The 12196-nt window shown below is 36.7% G+C and overlaps 1 protein-coding gene across 8 annotated transcripts in view; it reads right to left on the bottom strand.

The window, feature by feature from the left end:
• Nucleotides 1–12196, bottom strand: part of rabl6a (RAB, member RAS oncogene family-like 6a) — a 102099-nt gene that overhangs the window by 56662 nt on the left and 33241 nt on the right. For 4 of the 8 annotated variants that reach the window (XM_058775895.1, XM_058775887.1, XM_058775891.1 and 1 more), the window contains 2 exons: nucleotides 10918–10976; nucleotides 887–5230 (listed from right to left, as the gene is read on the bottom strand). In XM_058775895.1, the coding sequence (XP_058631878.1) occupies nucleotides 5030–5230; nucleotides 10918–10976 (260 nt within the window). In that variant the 3' untranslated portion in view covers nucleotides 887–5029. Of the gene's footprint in view, nucleotides 1–886; nucleotides 5231–10917; nucleotides 10977–12196 lie in introns of those variants that run through there. The other 4 variants (XM_058775894.1, XM_058775893.1, XM_058775892.1 and 1 more) reach the window with 2 other exon arrangements.

The following is a 12196-nucleotide window of genomic DNA, read 5'->3' as shown; positions in this document are numbered from 1 at the left end:
TAAAACTACTGAAACATATTGTGAAATATTATTGCAATTTCTAATATTTGTTTCCTATTTTAATATACTTTAAAACAATTTATTTCTGTGATGCAGTGCTGTATTTTCATCAGCCGTTATAGTCTTCAGTGTCAGAAATCATTCTAATAATCTGATTTATTATCAGTGCTGAAACTGTTGTGCTGTTTAATATATATATATATTTTTTTTGGAACCTGTGATACTTTTTTCTTTGATTCTCTGATGAATAAAAATGTTAAAAGAACAGCATTTATTCAAAATTGAAATCTTTTCCAACATTGTAAGTCTTTAATATCACCTTTTATCCATTTAACACACCCTTGCTGAATAAAAGTATTAATTGCTTTAAAAAGAAAAAAATATATACTGACCCCAAACTTTTGAATAGTATAGTAGAGTATATTGTAACATAAAATTTCTATTTTGAATAAACACTGTTCTTTTTAACTTTTTACTTAAAGCATCCTGAAAAAAGTATCACAGGTCTCAAAAAATATTAAGCAGCACAACAGTTTCAACACTCATATTAGAATAATTTCTGAAGGATCATATGACACTAAAGACTGCAAATGGTAATGATGCTGAAAATTCAGCTTTGCTTTAAAATAAATTATAAAGTATATTAAAATAGAAAACTGTTATTTTAAATTGAAATAATATTTCAAAACTTGTTTTTTTTTGATAAAAAAGCAGCGTTGATGAGGATAAGAAATTTCTTTAAAAAATAAAAAAAATCGTACTAATCCCAAACTTTTGAATGTCACTGTATATTATATTTAATACAATATATATTATATATTAAAATATATTATTTATTTTTCATCATTAAGAGACAAATAAATCACAGCAGCTCAACTCCTACAAACCTGGTCAAATTTATCTTGCATTTATTACACAATTGAAACACAAATCAAATATATGGGTAGTGAAACAGGGTAACAAAAACAATAAATAGGCAAACACAATCATTTATGGTCCCAAACAAAGGCTTTGGAATGCATGTATGCTGTATGAATAAAATAAAACCGATATACGGCTTAAAATGGCGTTCCCAAACATTTCCGGTCCATGAAAGCAGTCGTTGTGAAACGCTGTGCAGGAAGTATGTTGGTAATTGCATGCAGTCCAACAGCCAGCAAGAGCTAGTACAGCACCAATGCATTCATTTCCTGTCTCCTTTACTCGTACAGTGGGAAAAATATGCATGCCAAACGGACAGATAAATCAATCAATCAAGGGCCCAGAGCGAAGAGGAAGTTGATATGTGTTCAAGGTGCGCACTTCTGCTGGTTTGGGGTGAGAGTATTAACAGTGGAGAGCGTGACTATTTATCACAGTGAGTGTGTAGAGACGGTTTTCCCAGGCGTGTGCTTCCATGGTGACAGCGTGATGCATCACATGCTCTCAGCGGCGCGTGTGGATCCATCTGTAGCCACCTAAGAGACGCAGACGATCGCCGCAAGAGACACACGGGAATCTGCACTTCTTTAAACGCACCGTTAGTTACCGGCTATTCGCCCCAACGATGTCCTTGAATTCCTTGGGGGATTCTGGGAAAACATCACCGCGAGCAGGAATTAACATTCAGTTGTCAACAGGGTGACGGCGTATCCTGAGGGAAAGCTGTACAAACGGACGGATGGATATCTTGGACCGAAACAACCGACAGTTCAAAGGTTGATGCCAAGGTGAATGTTTATAGTACCATCAAACCAAAAACAAGTCCTTCTTATGGTAGGCAGAAAGTACATCGTCATTTTGTCCCAATAATAATAATAATAATAATAATAATAATAATAATTGAAAAATTGAAAATCCATTTGAAATGATGAGGGTCTGGAGTGCACAACACTATGGATGATGTCAATCTTCCACTTAAGCTGGAGCCAATCAGATTCCACGACATTCTAGTTCATTAGTCATATTTTCCAGCCTGAAATTATTTAGTTATTTAACAAAATATGATGATAATATATGCAAAGTGAGGGGGCCTTGCAAGTAAACAATGGAATTCATTCATGACACACAAGTGAAGTGAATCAACGGTAAATCCATTCTTACGTAAATACTCATTTCACATTCAATTCGATGCAACAATTGAAACCAGAACACCTGAAATTATTTACTACTCATTTATCAATATGTGATAAATGCTAATGAAAAAGGGGGGTATAAAGGGGGCATTGCAAGTAAACACTAGGATTCGTTCATGAAATACAAATAAAATGAATCATTGGTAAAACCGTACGTAAATAGTCATTACACATTCAATTTGATGCAACAGTAGAAGAACGCCTGAATTATCTGGTAATAATTTATCATTACTTGATGAAAACAAAAGCATAAAGGGGGCATTGTGAAGTAAACACTAGGATTCATTCATGAAACATGATGAGAATGAATTGTTTGCGTATAGTAAACGGTCATTTCACTTTCAGTTTGATGCAACCATTAAAGAAAACAATTCTGATCCAGATTCATGAATGACAAGGAAACAATTATTTGTCTATATAACTTTCATTCATCAAAATATTAATGGATCATTTCAAGCCAAAATATGATTCAATTTTATGGTTATATTACAAAGTATAAATGCGTTCATTCAAAATATGATTTTACTTTCACTATCATACACTCAAAATTTTATACATTTACATAAATGGCCTGTTTTTTTTTAAATATATCTTTTACTAAAACACCTTTCTTTGCTTTAGGCCATCAAAACAAGCATAACTACGAGGGAAAAGATTCGGATAATTTTTAGATCAGCTCTGTTTAGCTGCATTTAGTAATTTAGGCTGTTGCTAAAATTTATGAAATTTACTCATTTTTATGCACGGGCAGGCTCTGAATATGTTGGCTATACATAAAGGACGTTCAAGGTGCCTCACCATCACAGGATCAGAGCCAATACTCCTGGTTGTCCATCTCTGAAATTATCTGTGTACAGATCCAACTATCTAAAACACGAGATCTAAACACAACTACTAACATGTACACAAGCCATAACAAAAATAAAAATATACAGCAAAGGAAATGAATACATTTTGACCGGAACCAGAAACTATCATTATGAAACTATAACATTTTAAGATCATAAATAATAATACCGGTTTACTAACTGCATAAATAGTTGCCAAAAAAGACAATCTGACTAACTTTGTCGTAATTATAATCATATCTAATTGCAAACGTGATTGTGATTGCGGCAAGAGTAATTCTGTCAATGTTAGCACTCTGTCAGGGCCTCAGTCATTAACTTTATAGGATTGCTCTATACAGGCTTTCATTTTGTTAAGTGTAAAACAATTTAAGGCATTAATGGAAAGAAACTGATGGCGAAAGAGGCTTATGGTATTAAATCTAGTTATGACTGATTATTGATGTAGCATCTGGAAGACAATGAACGTCACAACACGTCAGGTCTCATTCATGAAGCACATGAGGAATGAATTTCTGTGCAAATTGTTTATGAAAACCATTCTTATATTAATTGTTGGATAGAATTGCAACAGACAGTTTACCCAAGAATGGTTTACAAACGCGAGCGGAAATATTTAATTAAATGTGAATAGTTCTTTGAATGTCTGACAGAAATTAGCTCTGCTCATGTATTGTGGGCAAATGTGTTACGTAGATTTGAATGCAAGTCTGATTAATCTCTTTATATGTTTGCAAAATAAAAATGCAAGCACACATACAGAGTTGCCAAAATGTTCAGGGACACATATATATATATATATACACACACAGGGCCTCATTCATGAAACATGAGCAGAACGAATTTGTGTGTAAATCGTTGTAAAGCTGTTCTGATGTAAATTTTCAGATTCATGAAAGTGTTCATATTTTCAAAATGTTAGTTGGTACGAAAGAAATGCACACCTGCTCCCTACCAGGTGTAAATGGTGCATAAAACGTTCTGTGTTCTTTTTGGCAAACTGATGACACTGAATTTTGATGCACTGCCAGTTTTTTTTTTTTTTTTTTTGTAGCTGAGAGTTGATAAACTGTTTAGCTTTGGGTAAAACACAGCGCTTGTCACTGTCACTTTTTACCCAGCCGTCCAATCATGGAGGAGGGGCGGGTCAAATACTACACCGACCAATCATCCTACTTGTACAACAACAGAGAGAAGTTACTATTGCTGGTTACTGCATTTTTATATTCAGTAATATTCTTCAAAATGAGATATTAGTAATACGTTACTGCCGTGGATATTCCTAATCATAGCAACCAAAGCGTCTCAGCTGTAAAAACGCTGTGCCACCAAAGTGTTCTCAAGCACCACCAGCTGGCCGTTTCCAGAAGAGCGCCTGGCATTTTTCAGCTGGCTAAAAACGCTTTGATGGACACGTTTATTGAATATTTATTGTAAGGCATATGGCCAATTAGTCTTTTCTGCATTTATGCAATATACTGGAGCCAAACCTGAGAAAGTAGACCAGAATATTCCACTGCGTTCCTGGACATGCAATTTGCGTATCTGTAATTCACAGGCGGGGATTATGCTAATTGTGAATGAGCGTGCACACGCACCCTATTTACGAATGATTGGAATTCATTAACATACGCATGTTTAACTATCAAATAGGAAGCTTACGAAGCATGTGTGAATACAGAGGAGAGTTTTCGGGAAGGTCCGTTTTGCGTGCAAATATACTCCTATATTTACGAATGTTTCATGAATGAGGCCCATTGACAAAGACACACACAAAACAAAACCAATAAAGCTAAAATTACCTCAAGTCTTTGTGGAACAACTTAATGAGTTCTAATCAGTTAATAACGGAATAAACTCTGGATCATTTGAAAATGCATCTAAAAGTGATATGTCTGAAAATACTGGAAAACGGCATGGGGTGAACAACGCTGCCACGTACCATTTTATAAAGCTGCAATGCTGGAAGAACAAAAACGCTGTGAAAATTTGAAAGGTTAGGCACTGAAAAACAGGTGGAATGGATTGGAAAATGACCTGGCGATGTGGATGTCAAACCCTGAATGGTTAGAGTTCTTCATAGTCTCCGCCCTCACTGTTTCCTGGCCCGTCTCCACCTGCCAGGAAGGCCTCAAGATCGTCCACAGTTCCTGCTTTCTTGGTTCTTGAAGATTTCTTCTTCTTCTTTTCTTTCTCGTCTCCTGTTACCGCCTCATCTTTTTCCTTTTTTTTGTGTTTGTGTCGTTTCTTGCTGCTTTTCTCATCCTCCTAGAACAAAAACAAGATTTTCCCCTTTTTATTTCACTACATATAAAGACAAAATATGATGGCACGAAAAAGTTTTAATAAGAAAAAATTATCAACCAGTACATGCTTTTTGATCGCTGATGCCGATATTGAGAAGGTTGATTGGTGTCCAGTATAATGCTGTTATATAAAATACAATTTAATGATAACAAATAAGATGCAAACAAAATTGGCGCCATTAAATTAATACTTTCTTTAATTGTATAGATTTAGCTGTATTTGACATTAGTTCGGTTCAATTATTATTTTAAATTGCTTTGAAACAAGTTGTATTGTACAAATCACTATACAAGTAAACAGGATTTGCCAAAAATTTTAAAAAATAAACTGGACGCTATTATTTGACAAGCTTGCTGGTAGATTTTGGAAGTGATACACATGGCTGCTGCTGCAAAACTCAATAGTCAGTTTATTTGCCTTGGCTGATATATCAGTCACAATCAATCAGTAATATGGTCAGGTTTTTAATTAGGGGTCCGCCGATCCGATATTCAGTATCGGTATTGCTCCGATATTGGCATTTTCTGCCAGATCGGGGTATCGGTCAGACGAGAACGATCCAAATCCGATATTGTGCGTATGCTATTGTGTTATTGTTAAGCCCCACACACATTATAAAATACCATAAAGTTTTTGTGCACTATATTTCAAGTGTTCTGAAGCCGTTCCATAGTTTAATGTGAGGTACAGATGAATATTAAAGTCAAATTGACGTAAACTCTTCTCTCCGCCGTGGTTGTCTGTTATCCTCCATTAAGCGTTCGAACTGCGTGTCACGTTCGGTTACTAGAGTCACTCAAGATGATAAAACTCTCTGCAAGATTATTAAATGTTCCTAATATTATACTTGATCTGTAAATAAAGATAAATGGTTTTGCATAAAATGACTTTATTTGATTTGATTTGATCTTCGTAAGAAGCATCATCACCAGAACCTCATGTGAAAAATAATTTCCTGACTGAGAAAATGCACGTGAACTCAAGTCCAAAGCTCTAATAATACAAGTCCAACAAATCTTTGTAGTAACGCGAGCGTGCTGTTTTCACATTCCGCCTTAAAAGCACAACTCTGGAAATGAGAGCATCCGAGGAGCGCGTGAATGCAGAAATTACACTTGCTCTGACGGCAGCAGGTAGCCCTCCATTAACTAGCTAAGCTAAACATTCTTAAATTAAAATGCCTAAAGCTAAAATTATCTTGTATTCACGTTTTTAAACCTGTTGTCCAACAAAAGAGATCATTACCTTTTTAGTCCACAACACCAGTTACATGCTTCCTTTTGTGATCTGATGTAGCTTCTTGTCACAGAATGAGGCAGGAAATGATCCATAGGCTACTAATACATCGATTGGCAATGGATTATAAATATATTTAATTATTATGGAAATACCAGAGATGGCTTGAATAACACAGATAAACTATACATTGTTGTAGTCGAGTGTTTATTGTATTTGTTTCATCATTCAAAACGTTTATATCTTCTGTTTACTCAGTTACATCCATAGCAATGCATTTGTCCATATTGGGGATTTCCTGGAGCTTCATGAGTTCTGCTACTTCTGTGACTGGATATGTGGATTTTTTTGTGCGAGGGCGCCCTCTAGCATCCAGTATGAATAAAAAAGACATGTGTTTAGTGCTAATGGCCAATCCAATTATTAATTGTTCATTTTTATTTATTTTTTATTATTTTTAAGTATCGGTTCAGGCACCGTTTAGGCACTGGTACGGTTTTAAAAGTATCGATTTGGCACCGGTATAAAAAAAACCCCAAACGATACCCAACCCTAGTGCCTGCACATTGTTACTCAGTGTTGCTTCAAGCGCATCATTCTGCGCACGGGATGCGCCACTCTGTATTTGGAGCCTTTCATATCATAATTCTTTTGCACAATGAAAGATTATTAATAGCCTTTCTTGTTCGTCTTAGCTATCATATGTTTCTGCCTCATTACTGTGCTACAAATTTAAAATGTATTTTAATTTTACAGTATATACACTGAACAAAATTATAAACGCAACACTTTTGTTTAACACTTATCTGTCTAAATCTGTGTTAGTGAGCACTTCTCCTTTGCCGAGATACTCCATCCACCTCACAGGTATGGCATATCAAGAAGCTAATTAGAAAGCATGATTATTTCACAGGTGTGCCTTAGGCTGGCCACAATAAAAGGCCACTCTAAAATGTGCAGTTTTACTGTATTGGGGGGGTCCGGGTACGAAAACCAGTCAGTATCTGGTGTGACCACCATTTACCTCACGCAGTGCAACACATGTCCTTCGCATAGAGTTGATCAGGTTGGCAGGAACTGGAACACGCTGTCGTATACGCCGATCCAGAGCATCCCAAACATGCTCAGTGGGTGACATGTCCGGTGAGTATGCTGGCCATGCAAGAACTGGGATGTTTTCAGCTTCCAGGAATTGTGTACAGATCCTTGCAACATGGGGCCGTGCATTATCATGCTGCAACATGAGGTGATGGTCATGGATGAATGGCACAACAATGGGCCTCAGGATCTCGTCACAGTATCTCTGTGCAGTCAAAATGCCATCAATAAAATGCACCCGTGTTCGTTGTCCAACATACGCCTGCCCATACCATAACCCCACCGCCACCATGGGGCACTCGATCCACAACGTTGACATCAGTAAACCGCTCACCCACACGACGCCATACACGCTGTCTGCCATCTGCCCTGTACAGTGAAAACCGGGATTCATCCGTGAAGAGAACACCTCTCCAAAGTGCCAGACGCCATCAAATGTGAGCATTTGCCCACTCAAGTGGGTTACAACGACAAACTGCAGTCAGGTCGAGACCCCGATGAGGACGACGAGCATGCAGATGAGCTTCCCTGAGACGGTTTCTGAAAGTTTGTGCAGAAATTCTTTGGTTATGCAAACCGATTGTTGCAGCAGCTGTCCGGGTGGCTGGTCTCAGACGATCTTGGAGGTGAAGATGCTGGATGTGGAAGTCATGGGCTGGTGTGGTTACATGTGGTCTGCGGTTGTGAGGCCGGTTGGATGTACTGCCAAATTCTCTGAAACACCTTTGGAGACGGCTTATGGTAGAGAAATAAACTTTCAATTCACGGGCAACAGCTCTGGTGGACATTCCTGCAGTCAGCATGCCAATTGCACACTCCCTCAAAACTAGCGACATCTGTGGCATTGTGCTGTGTGATAAAACTGCACATTTTAGAGTGGCCTTTTATTGTGGCCAGCCTAAGGCACACCTGTGCAATAATCATGCTGTCTAATTAGCTTCTTGATATGCCACACCTGTGAGGTGGATGGATTATCTCGGCAAAGCAGAAGTGCTCACTAACACAGATTTAGACAGATTTGTGAACAATATTTGAGAGAAATAGGCCTTTAGTGTACATAGAAAAAGTCTTAGATCTTTGAGTTCAGCTCATGAAAAATGGGGGCAAAAACAAGTGTTGCGTTTATAATTTTGTTCAGTGTGTGTGTGTGTGTGTATGTATGTATGTGTATGTATGTGTGTATATATACATATATATATATATATATACACACACATTATATATATATATATATATATATGTAACATACAGTGAGGAAAATGAGTATTTGAACACCCTGCTATTTTGCAAGTTCTCCCACTTAGAAATCATGGAGGGATCTGAAATTGTCATCGAGGTGCATGTCCACTGTGAGAGACATAATCTAAAAAAAAAAATCCAGAAATCACAATGTATGGTTTTTAACTATTTATTTGTATGATACAGCTGCAAATAAGTATTTGAACACCTGAGAAAATCAATGTTAATATTTGGTACAGTAGCCTTTGTTTGCAATTACAGAGGTCAAACGTTTCCTGTAGTTTTTCACCAGGTTTGCACATACTGCAGGAGGGATTTTGGCCCACTCCTCCACACAGATCTTCTCTAGATCAGTCAGGTTTCTGGCCTGTCGCTGAGAAACACGGAGTTTGAGCTCCCTCCAAAGATTCTCTATTGGGTTTAGGTCTGGAGACTGGCTAGGCCACGCCAGAACCTTGATATGCTTCTTACAGAGCCACTGCTTGGTTATCCTGGCTGTGTGCTTGGTCATTGTCATGTTGGAAGACCCAGCCTCGACCCATCTTCAATGCTCTAACTGAGGGAAGGAGGTTGTTCCCCAAAATCTCGCAATACATGGCCCCGGTCATCCTCTCCTTAATACAGTGCAGTCGCCCTGTCCCATGTGCAGAAAAACACCCCCAAAGCATGATGCTACCACCCCCATGCTTCACAGTAGGGATGGTGTTCTTGGGATGGTACTCATCATTCTTCTTCCTCCAAACACGTTTAGTGGAATTATGACCAAAAAGTTCTATTTTGGTCTCATCTGACCACATGACTTTCTCCCATGACTCCTCTGGATCATCCAAATGGTCATTGGCAAACTTAAGTCGGGCCTGGACATGTGCTGGTTTAAGCAGGGGAACCTTCCGTGCCATGCATGATTTCAAACCATGACGTCTTAGTGTATTACCAACAGTAACCTTGGAAACGGTGGTCCCAGCTCTTTTCAGGTCATTGACCAGCTCCTCCCGTGTAGTTCTGGGCTGATTTCTCACCTTTCTTAGGATCATTGAGACCCCACTAGGTGAGATCTTGCATGGAGCCCCAGTCCGAGGGAGATTGACAGTCATGTTTAGCTTCTTCCATTTTCTAATGATTGCTCCAACAGTGGACCTTTTTTCACCAAGCTGCTTGGCAATTTCCCCGTAGCCCTTTCCAGTCTTGTGGAGGTGTACAATTTTGTCTCTGGTGTCTTTGGACAGCTCTTTGGTCTTGGCCATGTTAGTAGTTGGATTCTTACTGATTGTATGGGGTGGACAGGTGTCTTTATGCAGCTAACGACCTCAAACAGGTGCATCTAATTTAGGATAATAAATGGAGTGGAGGTGGACATTTTAAAGGCAGACTAACAGGTCTTTAAGGGTCAGAATTCTAGCTGATAGACAGGTGTTCAAATACTTATTTGCAGCTGTATCATACAAATAAATAGTTAAAAAAATCATACATTGTGATTTCTGGATTTTTTTTTTTTTCGATTACGTCTCTCACAGTGGACATGCACCTACGATGACAATTTCAGACCCCTCCATGATTTCTAAGTGGGAGAACTTGCAAAATAGCAGGGTGTTCAAATGCTTATTTTCCTCACTGTATATATGACTTGTTTTTCATGAATGTATTTTACAACAATACAAAGAGCAATGTATATCATTTTATACACTTATTCACTTTTATTTGTTCCCCACGAAATTTTTAGATTTTATAAAATGGTGCACTCATGATTTTTCTAGAGTAACTTTTGGTACTGAATTATCCACTAACCTAGTTTATAATAGTATTTTTATCATAGATTATAATTATATACAGTATGCATTCATTTGTTGTTTTTATTTACAATAAAGTTGTCTATATTTTGCAGATTGTGTGTAACACAAAAAGTCATGAACAGGTCAGCATACATTGAGGTATAAAAATTCAACACTGATTAAAAAAAAAAACTGCCCAGGTATCGGATTGATATCGGTATCGGCAGATACTCAGAATTTTTGGTATCGGATCGGGATCGGTTCTGAAAAAGTGGTATCGAGCCACCCTTATTTTTAATATCTTACCTCTTTGCTTTTCTTTTTCTTCTTTTTCTTGTCCTTTGTGGAGTGTCTGCTTTCATTATCTGCGAGATAATACAAACTTGGAAGTTATGCTGTTATTGGATTATTAGGGTACATTTTACAAGAAAATATTACTTCAGTCTTTCTACTTCAAAATTTCATGTTTATTCAATGTGCTACTTGCCGTTTCTTTTTTACACAAGTAAAATTTCACGATATGATTCAATTTTGACTTGATTTGGATTTGATTCAATGATTCATTGATTCAATTAATTCAAATAATTCATCGATTATTTTGGAAATATATCAGGTACAGTACATGGCAGTACATTTTCACAAGGAAAAAAATCTCTAAACTAATGCTGTAAAATATACACGAGTCAGCTGGTACTACCTTATAATATTGGGGGTTAAAATTAACTAATTTGTATACAAACAACTAAATTACACTCAAGTTTTTATAATAATAATAATAATAATAATAATAATAATGTTATAATATTAACAATTACATAATTATATTTGTACTCCACTTCGTTTTTTGAAATATAAACATTAAAATGGTGGCTGTCATAAAAACTTGACAGATTTATTCAAACATAAATATTGAAGCAATGAATTTGCAGTGCTCTGCCCTGTGTTAGTCTCACCTATCATATCTTAAAACTATGCACCAATTTTTTCAATGATCCACTAAAAGGAATCTTTTTTTTCATCTTAAGTGTTAAGTTGACACTTAATCGTAAAAAGTAGGACATATTTCAGTGATTAAATAATGTAATCTTGACTTATCTTGTACTACATACATACATACAGTCATGGACAAAAATACCAGCACCCTTGGTAAATATGATCAAAGAAGGCTGTGAAAATTAATCTGCATTGTTAATCCTTTCGATCTTTTATTAAAAAAATTCACAAAAATCTAACCTTTCATTGGATAATAAGAATTTAAAATGGGAGGAAATATCATTATGAAATAAATGTTTTTCTCTAATACACGTTGGACACAATTATTGGCACCCCTAGAAATTCTTATGAGTAAAATATCTCTGAAGTATATTCCCATTCATATTCACAATTTTGAGCACACCAGGGTGATTATGAACATGAAATTATCCAGCCATGGCTTGCTGTTTCACAGAAATATAAATAGGACGGAAAACAAAGCCCAAATTCCCTTAATCATCCATCACAATGAGAAAAACCAAATAATATATTTCTGATGTGCAGCAAAAGTTACTTGAGCTTCACAAATTAGTGAAGTGGCTTTAAGAAAAGA

This window comes from Onychostoma macrolepis, chromosome 05 (genome assembly GCF_012432095.1).
Source record: "Onychostoma macrolepis isolate SWU-2019 chromosome 05, ASM1243209v1, whole genome shotgun sequence".
Taxonomy (NCBI): domain Eukaryota; kingdom Metazoa; phylum Chordata; class Actinopteri; order Cypriniformes; family Cyprinidae; genus Onychostoma; species Onychostoma macrolepis.
Note: the sequence above shows the minus strand (reverse complement) of the source record. Positions and strands in the feature narration are given on the sequence as shown.